Genomic DNA, 22044 nt, shown 5'->3' with positions numbered 1-22044 from the left:
GCTATTAACCTGCAGGTTAACCCAATATCTGCAGGTCAATAGCGTGTTTTTTTATTTGACAGGCACTCTTTACATCTTTTTCGCAAAAAAGACCCAAATATTCAATGGCAGCCCAATAATTTGTATTTGAAGACTTCTTATTATAGTGAAGCTGTCAGCGGATTCATCCTGCTGGAATGCCAGACAGCAAAATTCAGACACCGACTACATTGATGCAACCGTATATGTTTTACTGTGAAACACTGTGGTGTCCGAGAGAGTACATACATTGAAAAGCCAGGAGGGACAATGTATCTCAGATGAATAAGCTAAGGACGGTCTCTGGCTTCTTTTTAGATCACTTAAACTGACAGGGCTCTCCCTACACGTGTGTTTAGGTAATGTCCAGTCAAACATCGGGAGGGGAGAAGCCACAGGGACCATGCTAGACGCATAGTTACTGGCCAGCTACTTAAAGTATGTCTTATCTGAAACACTACAGCGATTAAGAGTGAAGCATACATGGCTGCAATAATGCAGCTAGTGTCCGATTCATGCAGCCCGTTGTTCAGGAAGCATTAACACACTGACAGGCTCCTTTTGAATACAGGTATACAGTTTCAAGTAGATGAGACTGGGCAGATTTCGCAGCAATTAAGAATGTTTTACTATTCTTTGCTGTTACAGGAAAGTGGAAAACAAATGTGACTTATTTTTCCTCCTAAGCAGTATATAGTGTATATGAGTACATCAAAAAGGCAGATAGGAAAATAGTAGCGTGGAGATTTAGGTCTTAAACGCCACTTTTAGGAAGACGAGCATCCAATAAGTAACAGAGGTGCCAGTGATAAAATGTCACAACAGTATAATTGCTTACAAGTAAAAAAAAAAAAAAAAAATATTATATTATCACAAGATCCATTAGAGGGTAGGAAAACAGTGTATGTTTGTCTAAAAGCGAAGGAGGTGGAGTTACATTTTTAGGGTAAAAATGATTGCTGCTGGTGAATGCCAAATGAAAACTACGAAGTTCAAGTAGTTGCTGAATAAAACAGACCTACCATTGGTGCAGCCCTCTTCTATCGGTCAGAGAAAAAGAAACAAACCAGCTCACCACTATTAGCGCCTTGCAGTCTGAAGCTCGGATATGTTCCTGCCATGATGGAAGCAATAAGGTATACAAAATCCAGCTTCACAAACTACAAGCTGCTTTAGTCTTAAAATTCATATGAACAGCTTATGCCATATCTCCAGTTGTTATTCCTCACATAACAATTGGAGGTATGGCATAAGCTGTTCATATGAATTTATAGAATAAATAAGCTTGATGCTTGTGAAGCTGGATTTTGTGGACTTTTTCTGTCTGTATCTGCTTCTGAAATCAGACCTAAAGATCCACTAGCTGTGAATGACTTTGACCAATAAACACCTGCTGATCAGCTATGTGCAAGCCGATCGGCAGTTGTTCTATAGTCTGCTTAGGATGACTGCACTTCCAACAAATGCTATTATGATTGAATATCATTGTTTTTGGATACACATGCAGTTCTGATGCACAGTACTGATATCATCTGTTCTATTATACATGCCTTGGTGTAATTTAAAGTTTCTGACCCCCAATAGAAGGCCATTTCTGGGGCTCAACTACCATGTGCTAGTTATAATACTTGTGTCATGTGTGGCAGAGGCACTGTAAAGCATTTTCTGGCACCAGGGCTCAGGTAAGACTGCTACCTTGGCATCCCTTTTGTGCCATTGTTTTTATGGTGTGGTAACACCCTCTACAGTTTAATGGCATCCATAATAAAAATGGGCCACAACTAGTGATGGGCGGACTGGGATTGCAAAAGTCCAGATCCACACGGGTTCAAAAATACCCATGCACCAATCCCGGAGTTCTCAGGGAATTTCGAGTAAGTAAAAGAAAATAAAGAAAAAAGATGATAGAAAAAAGGGGAAAGCAGGTGCATTATACTTACCAGTCTCCCGGGCAGCTGTAACACAGTTCCGGAACCACTCATACTACTTCCGGGGCTGCTGATTATCCTTCATGCATATGCACTGCCCATCAGCAGTCTCAGCGTCTGATTGGTTGCAGTCAGACCGTGACTCCACCCTGTGTGACAACATGTCTGACTACTTGCAATCAGATGCTGTGTGAGTGTCTATTTTGGTGTAAAAATAAATTTAAAAAAATGACGTAGGGTCCCCCCCATATTATTATGCCCAGCAGTGATAAAACATAATGGCTGGCTACAGTGTGCAGCACCCAGCTGTGTGCTTATCTCGGCTGTGTATCTAAATAAGAGGGACCCCATGAGGCTTTTTTTTTTTTTTAATTATTTAAATAAATAATTGTAAAAAAAACTGCATGCGGTCCCCCCAATTTCTATACCCATTCATGATAAAGCCGACGGCTGGGGGCTGGTATTTTTAGGCTGGGGAGACCCTGGTTTTGCCCCCCCCCCTCCCCCCCTTAAAAATAGCAGCCTGCAACCACCCAGGATTGTTGCATCTATTAGATGTAACAATCCCGGCACTTTACCCAGCTCATCCCGATTGCCCTGGTTTGGTGGTAACAAGGGGTTAATAGCCTACTGCTGCCACTAAGTCCTAGATTAGTAATGAGGGGCATCTATGAGACCCACCTCCATTATTAATCTGTAAGTGAAAAGAAATAGAACACAGAAAAAATCCTTTATTTGAAAGAAAATACAAAAAAACCCTTTCTCCCCTTTATTAACCCCCAAAACACCCAGTTCTGACGTAATCCGCACGAGGTCCAACGACAATTCCAGCTCTGCTACGTACTGAAGGCACAGAGCGTGGCCACCAAACATGACCACACTCTGTGGGCTTCAGGCAGAGAATGACTGAGCAGCAGCGATGAGGTGAGGTCACTTACTTTATTTGCGTTTTACAGCTGGAGTCAGGTGGGGCACCACCTGCGGTCACAGGTGGTCCCCCACCTGAGACCGCAGGTAACCTGACTTCAGGCGACTTCATTAAACTCCGTTACCTCACCTCAGGTGAGGTCACTGAGTTCACAGCCCTGCATCTCTAAGCAGAAAACTGCGAGGGGGTTTGCCAAGAGATATAGATTTGGTGCTAAAATTTTTACTCCATATTCCTGCACCAAATCTGCATCTTCGGGCAAAAAAACGTATTAAAACACAATGCAGTTTTGAGGCGAGAGTGATGCGGGTTTTTTTGCCAGGAGATGCAGATTTGATGCAGGAATGTAATTTAAAAATTTCAGCACCAAATATGCATCTTTTGGCCAAAAAAATGCACAAAAATGGTTTTGATGCTGTGTCAGTGCAGTTTTCTGTCAGGAGGTGCAAATTTGGTGTTGAAATGTCTGCACCGGACTTAATCACCAAATTTACACCACCTGGCAGAAAACTGCACCGAAACCGCATAAAAAAAACAAAACGTTTTGCTTCATTTTTTTTTTTTTTTGCCAGGAGATGCAGATTTGGTGCAGGAATATGGTGTATAGATTTCAGCGCCAAATCTGCATAACTTTGCAAAAAAATACACACATGCTGTTTTCTGCCACGAGATGCAAATTTTGTTAAAAAAAAAACTGGTGCAGACATTTCAGCACCAAATTTGCATCTCCTGGCAGAAAACTCTGTTTTTTTGCCAGGAGATGCAGGTCTATGAACCCAGTTCACCTGAGATGAGGTCACTGAGATTAATGAGGTCACCTGAGGTCAGGTTACCTGCGGTTACAGGTGGATGACCAGGGAAAACTCCAGCTATGACAGCAGGTAAACTGAGTGACGTCACTGCTCATCGCTCCTACTCAGTCACTCTCTGCCTGAAGCCTACAGCGTGTGGTAATGTTCTGTGCCCGCATGCTGTCATTTCAGTATGTATGTAGCAGAGCTGGAATCATCATGGGACCTTGTGGAATTTACGTCACAACTGGGTATTTTGGGGGTTAATAAAGGGGAGAAAGAGGGTGTTTTTTTGTATTTTATATCAAATAAAGGATTTTTTCTGTGTTTTTTATTTTCACTTACAGATTAGTAATGGGGGGGTCTCAAAGATGCTTCCTATTACTAATCAAGGGCTTAGTGGCAGCTGTGAGCTGTCATTAACCCCATATTACTCCAATTATCACCGCACCAGGGCAATCGGGATAAGCTGGGTAACGTTCCGGGATTGTCACATCTAATGGATGCGACAATCTTGGGCGGCTGCATTTTGCTATTTTTAGGCTGGAGATGCCAAAAAACTATGGATCACCCCAGTCTGAGAATACCAGCCCCCAGCTGTCTGCTTGGTATCCAAATTTGGGGGGAACACACTTTTTGTTTAAACTATTTATTTAAATAATTTAAAAAAAAAAAAGCTGCATGCTGTCTCTCTTTTTTTGATTCACTGCAAAGATAAGCACATGGCTGGGGGCTGCAGCCTTAAGCCGTATGCTTTATCTGTGATAAAAAGCAGTTAGACACACTGTCACACAGGGTGGGGGCGCATCTGACTGCAACCAATCAGGTTGCGACGGTCAGTGGGCGGGGAACCAGTGAATATGTATGAGGGTAATGAGCAGTCCCTGCAGTAGCGTTAGAGCCATGCGGAGACTGGTAATAGCACGTTTGCTCTAATCCCCCTGCCCTTCTACCACCATTTTTAAGTGCCGGATTCTTGTGCCATAGACTTATATGGGGACTGGCGTCTGGGCTGATATCTGGGATTAGTTCTGTGTCGGAACCGGGTTGTTTATTTAAACCTGGTTGAACCCGCCGATCCCTGGTATCTGTGGGTCCGCCCATCACTAGTCACAACACATCTGTCATAACTTTATTAGGAAAGTCAGTGTGAACAGAAAATTGGTAATGCTGTTCGCTAAATATATGTGCATTCTTTCTTATTTAGATGGGCACACGTAATGTGCGCAATTGCTGTTCCTGAAGTAAGATTTGAAAATGTAATGGAACGATCTCAAATAGACATCAGCAGAATTCCTCTTGAAAGGTTGAAATTGGTAAGTAAGCAACAAGTAAATGTTATGATATCTAAAAATGCATAGAAAATTATTTTTTTTAATTATTTTTATCATAAAATTAAGGTTACAAAAACATGTATATTATCTTCTAAAATCATCCACACCCCTTGAAAATAATTATTCTCCCACAACCACTAGCAGATTATACCTTGTGCACCAACATGTTAGTATAGGTCAATATTATAAAAATCTCTGAAATTATACCAAAATTGATAAAGTAGCAGTTGTCATAAATCCACCACAACATCGCCCCTCTACCCTTCCATCTGCTTCTTGGTCGTAGTGTGTTATGGTGCGTGAAACAGTGCAACGCGCTCATTTATTGTTGCAATTATGGTTTGGAAGGCAAAAAACATACCCATCCTACAACAGTACCTTCTAGTACTATCCAGTGAATGTAACATCCCTCATCAAAATCTAATTAACGCTCTAGATCCTAGTCTTGAGGTGTTCATCTAGAACACCCATAATATTTCAAATTTACCACTCGCACCACCTCTCAAGTATAGTTCTTTCTCTAAATTCAGCAATCAGTTTATTTCATTGATAAACTCTTGAATAGTTGGTCCCGTCTCATCTATCCTTACTACCTCACGGTGGGTCAGAGGTTAGCACTACATTCTTAGAGTGCTGGGGTCCTGGGTTCAAATCCCACCAAGGACACCATCTGTTTGTATGTTCTCCCTGTGTTTGCGTGGGTTTCCTCCAGGTTCTCCGGTTTCCTCCCACACTACAAAGACATACAGATAGGGACCTTAGATTGAGAGCCCTAATTGGGACAGTGTTGCCAATGTATGTTAAGTGCTATGGAATTAATAGTGCTATATAAATGAATAACTATTATTATTTATTACTATGATAAATATTCCACATTACAATAAACAGACAAAAGATGTGAAAGTAATATTAGCAGAGCAGATTCTGAACAAGCCCACATCCTGTTCTTTATGCCTGCCTTATTTTGTAAAATGAGTACCCGGTTACCTCAATAGCATACAGAAATTGTAGCATTATGAAGACTCTATGAAGTACGTGCAAATGGAACAATTTCTGTGCTTCGCTTGGCGTGATGCCTTTTCCAGAATTTCTTTCCGTTGACCATCATCAATAGGCCCTCTGTCCCATCCCATTTCTTTTTTTACTTGTTCAATATTATGTCTCTCAATGACACTGAGATTACTCACTCCGAAAGGTCTATATTAGCAAGATGTATTACTCTATTCCAGGGTAGCCAGTCTGTAATCTCTAACAACTATATCTTGTAAGAATGCCATAGCTTCAAGAATGACTTGACCACATCATACTCCAAAATAAGTGTCGGCCTATTTATGCTTTTCTGCTTCAGAGCCCTCCAAATTAAATAAATTTGGGAACCACAAGGTATCCTATATCCACTGATGCAGAGCAACAGGAGATTAAGGGTTCTAAATGGCATGATTAGAAATTTAAACTTCCACTGCTGCTTTTTGGCTAGTGGAGGCAATATTTTCTTCCTGGGTACTCCCACCCTGCATATGCAGCAACTGCTGTGCTAAAAAAGATACTCAATGGTTCAGAACTGCTAGACCCTAATCTTTTTTTTGTCTTTGTAGTGTTTTTAGTTTAATGTGAGGTGTCTACTAGAGATGAGCGAGCACTGCCATGCTCGGGTGCTCATAACGAGCAGTTGTATACTCATACAGAATTGACTCATGTACCGAGTATAATGGAAATGAATGAGAAACGGGAGCATTTTTCCAAAAGATCTTCCAGAAAAATGCTCAAGTTCCAAATTGACTTTCATTATACTGAGTAGATGAGTCAAACCCATTTGAGCATGCCACTGATCATTGTGTATCGAGCATGGTAGTATTTGCTCATCACTAGTGGACACTTAAAGGGAACCAATCACCAGGATTTTCATATATAACCTAAAGCCAGTGCTATACTGGCACGTTCAGGTTTAAGAACCACTGCATGAAAATCGGAGCAAGTGGAATGCGATAAAATATAATCGGACCGAGAAAATAATCGCAGCATGCTGCAGGTGCAATGTGATCCTTGTTTCTCTCGCACCCATTCGTCTATGGGGCGAGAAAAAAATCGCACTACACTCGCATTACACCGGTGTACTGCGAGTGCAGAGCGAGAATGGCAATAGCCGGCAATGGAGGAGAGAGGGAGATAAATCCCTCCCTCCCCTCCACAGCGCCGGGCCGCCCCCCCGCAACTGTAGTCCGATCGCATGATTGGACCTCAGTCGCAGTGACACTCGCATGACACTCTGCTCCCGCTGTGCTGCCAGCGTGAGCCGAGTGTCTTGCGAGGATCGCAGTAGTCCCCCGTGTGTCCCCGGCCTCAGTCTGATTCTCTACATACCTTTTAGTGGTCAGCTCAGATGTATAGGTTATAAAATCATCAGCTTCTTGAGTGACAGCAGCTGACAATCAGATAATATCTGGGGGGAATATTCATAGTTATCCCCTCCCTCTGTTAGAATTAGCTTAAGTATTATACAATCGATTTAATATTTTACTTGCAGGACCTGTGCTGAGGTCATACCCATGTGACCAAAAGGTACGGGGCCTCAGCCAACAAAGCCGATGCCAGAAAGCAATATTTTTCTGTTGGCTGAGGTCCCGCCCCTTCTGGTCACTTGGGTATGAACTCCGCACAGGTCCTGCTATTCAAATATTGAATCTATTGTATAATACTTATGCTAATTCTAACAGGGGGAGGGGCTTATTATTATTATAGCACCATTTATTCCATGGCGCTTTACAAGTGAAAAGAGTATACATAAAAACAAGTAAAACAATCATTAACAGTACAAAAACAAACTGGTATACGAGGAGAGAGGACCCCTGCCCACGAGGGCTCACAGTCTACAGGGAATGGGTGATGGTACAGTAGGTGAGGACAGAGATGGTTGTGGAGTGGTCTACTGGACATTGTAGGTTGTAGGCTTGTCGTAAGAGATTAGTCTTCAGGATAACTATGAATATCGCCCCCAGATATTATCTGCTCCTCAGCTGCTGTCACTCAAGAAGCTGATGATTTTATAAACTTTCTTGGATTTCAAAACCTATACAGTCATGGCCAAAAGTTTTGAGAATGACACCAAAATGATATTTTCACGTGATCTGTTGCCCTCTGGTTTTTAATTGTGTTTGTCTGATTTTTACATCACATACAGAAATATCATTGCAATCATATTATGAGTACCAAAAGTTTATATTGACAGTTAGAATGAGTTAATGCAGCAAGTCAATATTTGCAGTGTTGACCCTTCTTCTTCACGACCTCTGCAATTCTCCCTGGCATGCTCTCAATCAACTTCTAGACCAAATCCTGACTGATAGTTGTCCATTCTTACATAAGCAATGCTTGCATTTTGCCAGAATTTGTTGGTTTTTGTTTGTCCACCCGTCTCTTGATGATTGCGCACAAGTTCTCAATGGGATTAAGATCTGGGGAGTTTCCAGGCCATGGACTCAAAATCTCTATGTTTTGTTCCATGAGCCATTTAGTGATCACCTTTGCTTTATGGCAAGGTGCTCCATCATGCTGGAAAAGGCATTGTTGGGCGCCAAACTGCTCTTGGACAGTTGGGAGAAGTTGCTCTTGGAGGACATTCTGGTACCATTCTTTATTCATGGTTGTGTTTTTAGGCAAGACTGTGAGTGAGCCGATTCCCTTGGCTGAGAAGCAACCCCACACATAAATCGTTTCAGGATGCTTAACAGTTGGCATGAGACAAGACTGGTGGTCTCACCTCTTCTTCTCCTAAGCTGTTTTCCAGATGTCCCAAACAATCGAAAAGGGGATTCATCTGAGAAAATGACTTTACCCCAGTCCTCAGCAGTCCACTCCCTGTACCTTTTGCAGAATATCAGTCGGTCCCTGATGTTTTTTCTGGAGAGAAGTGGCTTCTTTGCTGCCCTCCTTGAAACCAGGCCTTGCTCAAGCAGTCTCCACCTTACAGTGCGTGCATAAACACTCACACCAGCCTGCTGCCATTGTTGAGCTAGCTCTGCACTGCTGGTAGTCCGATCCTGCAGCTGAAACAGTTTTAAGATAGGGTCCTGGCGTTTGCTTGTCCTTCTTGGGCGCCCTGGAGCCTTTTTGGCAACAATGGAAGCTCTCTCCTTGAAGTTCTTGATGATGCGATAGATTGTTGACTGAGGTGCAATCTTTGTAGCTGTGATACTCTTAGCTGTTAGGCCATTTTTGTGCAGAGCAATGATGGCTGCACGTGTTTCTTTAGAGATAACCATGGTTAACTGAAGAGAAACAATGATGCCAAGCACCAGCCTCTTTTTAAAGTGTCCAGTGGTGTCATTCTCACTTAATCATGACTGATTGTTCGCCAGCCCTGTCCTCATCAACACCCACACCTGTGTTAATGGAACAATCACTAAAACAATGTTAGCTGCTCCTTTTAAGGCAGGAATGCAATGATGTTGAAATGTGTTTTGGGGGTTGAAGTTCATTTTCTTAGCCAATATTGACTTTGCAAGTAATTGCTGTTAAGCTGATCACTCTTTATGACATTCTGGAGTATATGCAAATTGCCATTAGAAAAACTTAAGCAATAGACTTTGTAAAAATTAATATTTGTAGCATTCTCAAAACTTTTGGCCATGACTGTACATCTGAGCTGACCACTAAAGGTATGTAGAGAATCAGCTTGATAGTGCCAGTATAGCACTGGCTTTAGGTTATATACGAAAATCCTGGTGATTGGTTCCCTTTAATCCATATGATGTTGTTAAAGAAGCTCTCCTATGAAGTTTCTTTCCCCCCCCCCCCATTAAATCTGTGTAAGGCTAGGTTCGCACACTGCGTCTTTTTGACGCTGCGTTTTTGTGCGTTTCGGCTGCCAAAAACGCACAAAAACGCACCTGCGTCGAAAAAACACATCAAAAAACGCACACATTTTTGCCGCGATTTGGTGCGTTTTTGGCTGCGTTTTGCTGCGTTTTTGATCTCTGCGTTTTGCTGCGTTTTTCCAATGCATTGCATGGGGGAAAAACGCAGGAAAGAACTGACATGTCCATTTTTTTTTTTAACTCAAAAACGCAGGTAAAAAAAAACAGATGTGTGCGGACAGCAAAAATGAAAACTCATAGACTTTGCTGGGGAAGCAAAGTCCTGAAGTTTTGAGGCCAAAAACGCACCCGAAAAACGCGCAAAAACGCCGCGAAGAACGCACTGTGCGCACATAGCCTAAATGTGAGTGTAATGTTACCACTGTCCCAGATATCCATCGGAGATCTCCTTTTTTTAGTGACGTTACCACAGGTCAGACTATCCGGCTATATCTAAGCATCTTCTGGAATTCTCTTTTACCATGTAAGCCTATACAGCCTTGTTCTGATGTTCTGCTCCAAAGGTTTGTATTGTAAACGTCACTTCTGGGTCACGCAGAGTACAGTCTGACCGGAAAGTCTGAAGACCAGTGACATCGCTGTAAAAGGAGCTGAATGGTTCTGGATACTGAGGAAGGTGACGGTAGGGGATACGAGTCTCACTAGATCACGCGGGGAACTTGTTCTGAATGTCTCTGGTAGCATTTGCTTTTTACCCCTTATATGACACTGCCTTCTAATGATTGGGTACCGTAATATAGGGGGAAAATATAAAATATTCAAAGAAATTGAAAATGTGTTTTAATTAGCCTCTCTGCCACCCTTTTTTTTTTTTTTTTTTTTACTGATCTACACAGTTTAAAATAAAAAAGTATTGTGAAAGGGCCTCTTTAAAAAACAGACTTGCTTTTTAGTGTGTCTCAAAGCAAATGTATTGTGAGTATGAATGGAGCATTTCCCTCTTTGTTTTATAAGCACATTTCAATAAATCAAATACAGTAGTTGAATAGGTTCATGTTGTGCCATATCTTAAGCACCTTTTACACAGCGTGCAGTTTGTCGAGGGAAAGATCTAAAAACATCTTGCTTTTGAAGAACAGATGATAAGAATTGAATTGTCTTTTTGATCGCCTAGTAGAAAAGACAACGTCAATCATGATTAAACTGGTTTATTTATTAAAAAGGAAAACTGTAAAGTAATAGTACAAATATATGTTAACCAATCAAATATAAACGTAATATGTATATAAATATAAAAGTTATAAGGGCAAACCATTTTCTTTCCATCTGGTGCAGTTGTAAGAAATTATTACGGCAGTCAAAAACCATTTGTTAAAGACAATCTGTCACCAGGTCAAAGATTGCTAGATTTTACACTTTTGTATTTCCTCTTGTCCCCTAAGTATTTCATTTGTATATTGTTTTAAAACCACCATAAATTTCCAGGTATATGGACCTTTTTATTTAGTGCTATTTTTTTATGGCCTCTGTAGAGAGACGTTATTCACAGGATTCTCTGGGGTTCATGTGTTTAGGTTGCAATGCATTATTACCTTGTAAGCCATGTTCCTTGGTGAAAACCATAAACATTATCAGGTTTTCCTCCAAGATTGCCTTGTATTTACCTCTATCCATCTTCCCATCAACTCTGACCAGCTTCCCTGCCCCTGCTGAAGAAAAGCATTTCCATGGCATAATGCTACCACCAGCATATTTGACAGTGGGGATGGTGTTTTCATAGTGATGTCCAGTGTCAGCTTTCCACCACCCAGTGTTTTTATTTAGCTCAAAAAGTTTTACTTTGGTCTCAGCTGACCCATACAACTTCTTCCACATGGCATGTAGGGGACATGGCTAGCATGGGAAAGAAGACGCTCTGGTCAGATAACACCAATGCAGAACTTCTTTTCAATAAATGAAAAACACTATATGTGGTGGAAAACTAACACTTCACATCACCCTGAAAACACCATCCCCACTGTCAAACATGGTGGTGGCAGCATCATGCTGTGGACATGCTTTTCTTCAAAGTGAACTAAATTATATGCAAACTGATATAGGTCTAAATATAAAAGGCCACGAAAAACACTCTAAAATCTGATACTTTATTATAAACTGATTAAAAATGGGTCAAAATAAACACCTTGATGCTCTGTAAGGTGCACACCAAAGATATCACTAATATGTTGGAATCGTGAGGGCAGATATTGCAGTGTTGCCTAGACTTGGCCTGGGAGGTTAGGGGGAGTGCCCTCGCCCAACCCTGCTCCCTGCCTGACAGCGGTCGGCACCCTAAGATACTTGGCGCCCCAACTCTACGTCGGCTACACATATTACGCCCTCACCTAACACACAATAAAAGTATCCATCACCAAAAACTAACCCACAAATAAAATGCTTAGTGCTGTATAAAAAACGGTCAGATCTGAATCAGGTCAAGCTCCCTATCACATACTAGTCCTACCGTCAATAGTGTATAGCTACTGGACCAGACTAAATAATAGTGTTAAATTGCCTATTAAATACTCAGGCTAAATGCATAGGTTGATATGTATAATGGCAAATATAGCCCTACTATATATATATATATTTATATATATGATAACCTGATTCCAATCAAAGCAACCAAATACATAGAAAGAAAAATGTTGGCCTCATAAGAGGGTTCTCAGCACTTCCAAGGGGTCTTCTGCAGTCCAGAAGGAACACCACATGCTGAAATATGCCCTTAGACCTCTTGATTGATATTTTAAATTATTTAGAAAACAATTTATCATTTACTTTACACTTCACAAATACTTGCTGCTTAGTGTTAGTATATCACATAAAAATACATTTAAGTTTGTTTATGTAATGTGAAAAAGTTCATAGGGTATGAATACTTTACTTAAGCACTGTATATTTTAATCTAGTTGACTCTGTGTAATACCTATTTGGGTGTAGATTTTTGTTTCAGAAATTTTTCCATGACTGAAAATCTCTTCTATTTATTTGACATAAGGATGTTTCTGATGAATGGAACAGCTTCAGAACATCTGCACCAAAATACATGACATGAAATAAGGTTATACATACCATGTGTTACCAAATCATGGTGGGGGGCAACTCCAGCCACACAATACCCCTCAATAGCAACACTCTGACCTTATTAATGAATGGTGCCCCTAGGCCTCACAACGTGTTTTGTTGTTTGGCTCATCAGGGGAACAAATGGCCAGTAGAGGAAAACATCTTATGAGAGAAGAAAATGGGCTACCATACTCTGATGTTCGGGCTGTGCGTGTGTCTTGTTTTTAACCTTTTAAGAGATTTAGTGAAAGTTATGTTTTACCTCGTGTGACGCATACATTTATCCCTTTAACCTGCTGCATTGTTTTTTTTATTATTTGGGTAAATACACAATTTTTGCTTTAGGACATTGATATGCCATCAATATCAAATTAGTGGGGTCCTATTCATTATTTATCAGGTACAACACCATTAGTATTATTGTGGCTGTACTTGGCACTGCCCCATTCACTGGTCCCATAGTTAGCCCCTCACCTATTTGATACTAACTCCCTATCTTAAACGATTGCTTCCTTTATGGTATTTTAATGATGGGTCAGCAATATCAGATTGGTGGGTGTCAATATGTTCGCAGTTGTGAAGCTGAACAGAATAGCTCAGTCAACTGTGTATTGACCGCTGCTAATTAATTAGGTCCACTCCTATTCATTTGAATAGGAGCAGATGTGCGGTGCCAAGCCGAGGTCGTTACACAATTGATGGAGCTATGCTGTTCAGCTCTCTATCTACTAACATCTGGCTGCTGCCGACACCAAGACAGTTGATTGTTTGGGGCAAAGGTGCTGAACCCATACTGATCTGATAATGATGACCTATCCCCAGTAAAGGTTTACAAGTATAAAAAAAAAAAAGTAGAGCAATCCTTTAATTGTTGATCTTTGGTCTCCTGGAAAACACCTTTTAAATGTCTAGTGGCCAAATTACTTTATAATCTTGGAAAATCTGGTCTGGTTGGCGTATCGCACAAAAAGTTAGTGAGCCGTACAATTTAACAACTATATCAGTCAGTAATGTTTAAATCGCTGGCAAAAAGTGAAAATGACCAAATTGTCCCCAAAGTGTCTTTATGTGGCCACCATTATTTTCAAGCTTTGCCTCAAAGTCTGTTGGGCATGGTGTTCATTAGAGCTTCACAGGAGCTACTCTAATCATCTTTCACTCCTCCGTGACGATATCATGGAGCTGGTGGATATTAGAGACTTTGCGCTCCTCTATCTTCTGTTTGAAGATGCTTCACAGAAGCTCAATAGGGTCATAATTGGCCAGTCCAGCACCTTTACCCTCAGCTTCTTTAGTAAGGCAGTTTCGTCTTGGAGGTGTGTTTGGGGTCGTTATCATATTGCAATACTGCCCTGCTGCCCAGTTTCCGAAGGGAGGGGATCATGCTCTGCTAAAGTATGTTACAGTACATGCTGACATTCATGGTTCCCACAATGAACTGTAGCTCCCCAAAGCTGTCAGCACTCATGCAGTCCTACACTAGGACACTCCCACCACCATGCTTGACTGTAGGCAAGATATACTTACCTGGTTGCCGCCATGCTTGACACCATCTGAACCAAATACATTTATGTTGTTCTTATCCGACCCCAGGACATGATACCAGTAATCCTTCTCCTTTGTCTGCTTGTCTTCAGCAACCTGTTTTTGGGCTTTCTTGTGCATTATCTTTAGAAGTGTTTTCCTTCTGGGACGACAGCCCTACTGACCGATTTGATGCAGAGTGCGTCATATGATATAAACCCTGACAGGCGGACCCCACCCCCGATCCCTTTAACCTCTGTAGAAATGCTAGCAGTATTCATACGTCTATTTTGAAAACACAACCTCTGGATATGACAATGAGCATGTGCACTCCTCTTTGACCATGGCAAGGCCTGTTCATAGTAGAACCTGTATTGTTAAACTGCTGTATGGCCTTGGCCACTGTGTTGCAGCTCAGTTTCAGGGTGTTGGCAATATTCTTCTAGCTCAGGCCATATTTATGTAGAGCAACAATTCTTGTTTTCAGATTTTCACGTCTTTGCTCCGAGATGCCATGTTGAACTTCCACTGACCAGCAGGATTGTGTGACCGATAACACCATTATTTAAAACACCTGTTCCCCATTCTTACCTGAGACCTTGTAAAACTAATGAATCACATGACAACAGGGAGGAAAAATGGCTAATTGAGCACAGTTTGGCCATTTTCACTAAGGGGTGTACTTTCTTTTGTTGCCAGCGGTTTAGACATTGATAGCTGTGTGTTTTTATTTAGAAGGCATTCCAAATTTACACTGTTATATGAGCTGTACATTTTATTACTTTACACTGAATCAAAGTGTTATATCTTCATGGCTGTCCCATGAAAAGCTATAATAAACTTTTGTGATATACTTTGTGCTATATTGGTAGAAGGACAGGAACACTGTATTGTGCCTTGGGTAGGGCCTAAGGGTTGGCAATTGACTTTCGTAGAATGTTTCTTTATTGTCAATGATCAAGTAAAAGAATCGGAAGGAATGGATGGAAAATATCTGACTTAAGCAAAATTAGAATAGCAGTTTAGTGTTCCTAAATGAAATCACACTGACTCTTTCTTAAAAGCATTGTTGTTTGAATAATGTGGACTTGAATTTATGGAGTATTTAGTGTTTGCCGAATGTAGTGAGGGCCAAGGTCAATACTATGAAGGTGAATGCGCATAGATTAAATTATTATAAGTTCAGATAAAAAAAGTAGTCATTAAATAAGATCAAAGTAATGGAATAGCTTATTTAGAATTATGTCTGCATTTGTATTTTATTAGGATCTTGATTTAGAAAATACTTAATTAAGAATTTAGAATTATAGTCGGGTGTCGACTTTTGTTGGTTTCTTATCTTGGTCATAACATTTTTTACAGGGAATACTGTAGTTGTTGCTCTTGAAAGAGTGTCCGACAATACACCAAAAGTCTATTGATTTGAATAGGTACTGTGTAATGTTTAATTTCTCTTGTGATGGTGCTTCAGGGAAATTGAACAAATTGACACTAGAAATCGGTCATCCCCTTGCCCAATAACAGTAGCACTCATCCATTAAAGTTTTATTCCCATAATTTTGATTGGGTTTATTATCTCAAGAGACATAACAAACATTTCCATGATGTCTGCTCTGACTGAATGAATAATTTTTTTTTTTTATCAAATCTGGTGTCTTTTTGGTGCTAAGAAGGGGTGATCATTGTAACTGTTATCGATCATGGCACGTTTTTGAATGGTTGCCTTCAAGTCTCCTTTTAGAGCACATAGACATCAAAGAGCGAGTCTTTTGAAATCAGTTTTGCGAATAGACAGTAAAAAGTTTTCTGCTGTGCTAGACTGAACACTACATTTCTTTTCATTGGACACCATGTCGTACAGTGTTTTCTCCGCAGTGTCTCGACACCGAGGAAATGAGCTCCAGCACGTTATAAAAGGAAATTGTTTTGAGTTACAATAGCAAGACTTGCAATGATCAGCTGATCGATAGTACAATTTCATTTTAAGTTGTCCAGTTGGGATACCTTTATATTTGCCATTTCTAATTTAACAGAACATTTTTATTTAAAGGCATTTAAAGGGAACCTGTCAGGTGAAGTATGCATCCACAATCACGAGCAGTTTTGGGTGCATATTTCTAATCCCCGCTTAACTGTCCCAGCATCTAGTAGCATACATAAAGAGATCATTGCAAGTCTTGCTATTGTAAAAAAAAAAAGTATTTCTGCGCTCATTCCGCCCTCTTAGCATGTTAGTAGGCCCACAGGGACAATGCTATTCAATGCCATTGCTAGCTTCATCAGTGGTGACGCGCGTACCTGTGTCCGCTGTCACCACTTCAGAACTCCAGGCTTAGGGTCAGTGCATATGATCTGAATTCCGACACTTCCGGTCATGTGCACTCTGAAGACAGGTGTACGCGTCTCGGCTTCAGAGAGGTCTAGTGCACATGACCGGAAGTGGCGGGGACTTCTGACCATGCGCACTGAGCCTAAAGTCGGAGTCAGCGGTGACAACGGACACAGGTATGCGCATCATCGCTGATGACACTGGCATTGAATAGCATGTTAGCATGCCTCTGTGGGTGTGCTAACATGCTTAGAGGGTGGAATGAGTGCAGGAGCTAATGCCCTTGTGACTAGTCCCTGCGCTCAGCATATCATAAAGCATCTTTCGAGATACTTTTTCTAAGATCTCTTTATATCTTCTACTGTAGCCTAGGACAGTTAGCAGGGATTAGAAATATGCACCCAGAACTGCCTGTGGTTCTGGGTGCATATTGCACCTGACAGGTTCACTTTAAAGGTATATTCTGATTATATAAAAATTGGTATAGAGTAACAGCATGAAAATAAGCAAGTTTGCAATTGGCTTCCTTTTTCTCTATGCTGTTGTTCTGCTATAAGGGCCCTTTCACACTGTGCTTTTCTCTACTTTCAGTGGTCCCTTCGGGGCTTGCATCCAAACCCTCAGCAAAACAGGATTCAGACCTATGTACCAATGGAGCCATTGACTGTAATGCACGAGCCTACCAGTGGCAGACACCTAGACGTTGTCTACTACACCGAGGTGTCCAACTCCAGTAGGCGTATTCGCTCGAAAAAGGTGCACGATAGAACACACTGGAACTCAGTCTACACTACTATATTTGATGGCCTCATCAATGCATACTTCTGAATCCCGCTTTGCGGTGGGTTCGGACAGAAGTTTCTCTGGGACCACTGAACATGGCGAAGAACCCATGTAGTGTATAGCTTGTTGCTAAAGAAATCATCGACCAACAGAGCCTGGCTGGATATGTGCCATAGTTACATTTCAGGCTGCGGAGTTAACTCCTGAGATACCAGCCTCCACTCTCCAGCCCATTGAGTTTATACGGCAGATAGACAGCTGTTTACCTCATCATCCATGCCAGATTATGAGCAAGTTGTTATCCGTCCTTAAAAATCTCTGGCTCCCTCTATCAGTATTTTATATAGCAGTTCTATTAATTTCTCTCTTGACCTCTGCACTTATTAAAAGGCCTTGTTAGGTCCAAATTCAAATCTAGTGATAACAATATACACTTCAAAAATAGTACTGACAGACCATTAATGTCACTGTATCATGATGAAACACCGCACTAGGATGAAGCTACTGAACCAGAACTGTCACTCAATGAAGAGGAGTGCCTTCCCCTGAGGCAAAGAGGAAGTGAAGAGAGTGGAAAGTTTGTGCTGCTAAAGTCCCAAATGAGGAATAGCCCTTTAACTAAATCATGCATTTCATATGTGTTTGTGCTAAATGCAAATAATCTAAGCAAAATGTTTTTTATTTTTTTTTTCCCTCTGTGTTCAGTATTTAACCGTATGAGCAATATATTTTCACTTTGTCCAAGCAGGCAGTTTTCTTTGTGTCCTAGCAATATGTGTACATGAGCTGCTTTTGTTACTTCATCTCTGGTGCTTCTTATTATTTTTACATTTGAAAATCCTATTTCTCTGTCAAAATAGAGGTTGAAATGAGTTTGAGAATAGATGGCGCTGCCCCTGGGCTTTCAGCGACCTCAAATTTTGTATTTGACAAGTGAACCGAGTCTAAGCACAAGTGTACTCTGAGCGACAGACATTATTTTGAAAAGGGATTTACACTACAATGATGACTGATCTATAAGCTTTTCAGTGTTTGGCCAGGGCCACCCCATTCTACTTGGAAGCCTGTGTGCTCTCAGAGCTGCACCTAGAGGGAAATAATAGCAAGCTTGAAAGCCACAGATTGTTGTTTTGAAAGCTCCATCAATTCTGAAAATATAGTGGATCGACTGTATTGTTTTAGCTAAAATATGGTTTAAAAAGTCAATGGCCAACAAGGTTTGTATTTTTTATTAACTCGTCCACATTTTTTTGTTTGTTTGTCTTTTTAATTATTCCTATTGATAAAAATACAATTACATATACTCTTATAATTGCATTTTCTGATATAGGTTCCAAATGTACACGTTCAATTTTAGAGAGTAGTACAGTTTTCACTAATTTCAGTCTATTAACACTGCAATATATTTTGGGGTCAGTCAAAGATCCTTTATAACTAAGTTAATAAATCTGCAAATATAGTTCTATGATTTGTGCATTTTTAAAGTCTTTAAAGTCTCTTAGGCCAAGCTTACATGTCCAGTAATCATGGAACGGATCCAGCAGCAATCCGTTAGCAAAAAAGTTGAGCGAACACAATTTTCTTGTCCGTTTTAAAAAAACTGATCTTTGGAGGATCCGTTTTTTTAACATGGGATTGAATGGAAAACAGGTCCGTTAACTGATTTCCGTTTAGATATCTGTTGTTCTTGTATTTGTAAAGGATCCGTTTTTTGCTTACTAGATCAGTTTCAAATGGAGGATAAATAGTTATGAATCCGTTTTCCATAGATTCCCATGTTATAAAAAAATTGGATCCTGTGAAAATCAATTTTTTCAAAATGGGCAAAAAAGTTCAGTTTGTACAACTTTTTTGGACAATGGGTCCGTTCTAACGGATGATTACTGGACATATGAACCTAGCCTTAAAGGGGTTGTGCTATGCACACATGGTCTTTACAGACCTGCTGGGACACCTACTAATCTTGAGAATCGAGGTCCTGAAACCAGCTATGTAAAAAAACAAACACAATTTGCATGTACAAAGAATGCGTAATAATGTTTTTTCCAGACAACTAGATTCATGATTAACAGATGGACCCTAGGAATTATATGCTTGGTATTCTTTATGAGCCAATTACTGATAAGCTATCACTACCATGTGCCTCGGCTGCTCGTCATTTGAAATGATCAAGTTGGGTGCTCAGACATATCGATGAAAGTACCGAGTATAATGGAAGTCACTGACAAACTCGAGCATTTTTCCGAAAGATCAGTTATAGAATTGGCTCACAGAATGCGCTCAATCCATACACAGGAGGTAATAGCTGTGTGTTACAGCCAGGACCTTCCTCACAATCGTGGGTGATGCTCACAATCATGTAATTGTTAACCTGTTAAATGCCGCGTTCAAACCCTGCGATCATCAGCATTCCCGCTACATGAACGTTGAGTGCCTTTTGGTCGCTACGAGAGCCAGGGGTCTGTTGAAAACCTCCGTGCTTGTCATTACAGATATCCCTTGAAACTCTGCATGTGGCCGGGCTACAAAAAAGTCTGTGATTTTTTTCCCATATACAGCAATAATATAGTATTACTTTATATACAACACAAGAAATACAGTGAAAAGTGAATAAAAAATGTTTTGTTTTGTTTTTTTTTTAAATATAAAAAAAATTAAAAAAAAACACATTAAAAAAAGTTCAAATCACCCTACTTTTCCACCATTAACCCCTTCACCCCTTAGTGATTTCCGGTTTTTATTTTTTCCTCCCCTTCTTCCAAGAGCCATAATATTTTCCTTTTTCTGTCAATATAGCCATATGAGGGCTTAGTTTTTTTTTGCATGATAAGTTGGACTTTTGAGTGACACCATTCATTCTTCCACATAGTATGTACCAGAAAATGGTGAAAAAAAGTCAAGTGTTGTGAAATTGCAAAAACAAAGTGCAATTCAACAATTGTTTTGTTTTATTTTTATTTATTTTTTTATTTATCATGTTCTTTATATGGTAAAACTGACCCTTCAGTATGTTTCACCAGGCCAGTACAAGTACGTAGATATCAGTTGTATAGATATACTGAAAATTTTGCAGTGGTCTCTTAATTTTTGCCAGAGCTGCGTGTCTATACAGTCATATGAAAAAGATTGGGCACCCCTATTAATGTTAACCTTTTTTCTTTATAACAATTTGGGTTTTTGCAACAGCTATTTCCGTTACATACATCTAATAACTGATGGACTGAGTCATATTTCTGGATTGAAATGAGGTTTATTGTACTTACAGAAAATGTGCAATCCGCATTTAAAAAAATGTATCCGGTGCAAAAGTATGGGCACCTTTATCAATTTCTTGATTTGAACACTCCTAACTACTTTTTACTGACTTACTAAAGCACTAAATTGGTTTTGTAACCTCATTGAGCTTTGAACTTCATAGGCAGGTGTATCCAATCATGAGAAAAGGTATTTAAGGTGGCCACTTGCAAGTTGATCTCCTATTTGAATCTCCTATGAAGAGTGGCATCATGGGCTCCTCAAAACAACTCTCAAATGATCTGAAAACAAAGATTATTCAACATAGTTGTTCAGGGGAAGGATACAAAAAGTTGTCTCAGAGATTTAAACTGTCAGTTTCCACTGGGAGGAACACAGTAAGGAAATGGAAGAACACAGGTACAGTTCTTGTTAAGCCCAGAAGTGGCAGGCCAAGAAAAATATCAGAAAGGCAGAGAAGAAGAATGGTGAGAACAGTCAAGGACAATCCACAGACCACCTCCAAAGACCTGCAGCTTCATCTTGCTGCAAATGGTGTCAATGTGCATCGGTCAACAATACAGCGCACGTTGCACAAGGAGAAGCTGTATGGGACAGTGATGCGAAAGAAGCAGTTTCTGCAAGCATGCCATAAACAGTCGCCTGAGGTATGCAAAAGCACATTTGGACAAGCCTTGTTACATTTTGGAAGAAGGTCCTGTGGACTGATGAAACAAAGATTGAGTTGTTTGCTCATACAAAAAGGCGTTATGCATGGAGGCAAAAAAACACAGTATTCCAAGAAAAGCACTCGCTACCCACAGTAAAATTTGGTGAAGGTTCCGGCATGCTTTGGGGCTGTGTGGCCAATGCCGGCACAGGGAATCTTGTTAAAGTTGAGGGTCGCATGGATTCAACTCAGTATCAGCAGATTCTTGACAATAATGTGCAAGAATCAGTGACAAAGTTGAAGTTACGCAGGGGATGGATACTTCAGCAAGACAATGATCCAAAACACCGCTCCAAATCTACTCAGGCATTCATGCAGAGGAACAATTACAATGTTCTGTAATAGCCATCCCAGTCCCCAGACCTAAATATCATTGAAAATCTTTGGAATGATTTGAAGGCTTCTGTCCATGCTCGGCGACCATCAAACTTAACTGAACTGGAAATGATAGATATATGAAACGGAAATAGCTGTTGCAAAAACCCAAATTGTTATAAAGAATGTATATGTGCATACACACCTT

General features: G+C 40.4%; 1 protein-coding gene across 1 annotated transcript in view; it reads left to right on the top strand.

Moving 5' to 3' along the window:
* KDM4C (lysine demethylase 4C) overlaps nt 1-22044 on the top strand; it is a 480711-nt gene that overhangs the window by 373469 nt on the left and 85198 nt on the right. The window contains exon 17 of the mRNA XM_075317453.1: nt 4873-4981. Coding sequence (XP_075173568.1) covers nt 4873-4981 — 109 coding nt within the window. The remainder of the gene's footprint in view (nt 1-4872; nt 4982-22044) is intronic.

Source organism: Anomaloglossus baeobatrachus, chromosome 1, assembly GCF_048569485.1.
Source record: "Anomaloglossus baeobatrachus isolate aAnoBae1 chromosome 1, aAnoBae1.hap1, whole genome shotgun sequence".
NCBI classification, from domain to species: domain Eukaryota; kingdom Metazoa; phylum Chordata; class Amphibia; order Anura; family Aromobatidae; genus Anomaloglossus; species Anomaloglossus baeobatrachus.
This window is presented reverse-complemented; position numbering and strand designations above follow the sequence as displayed.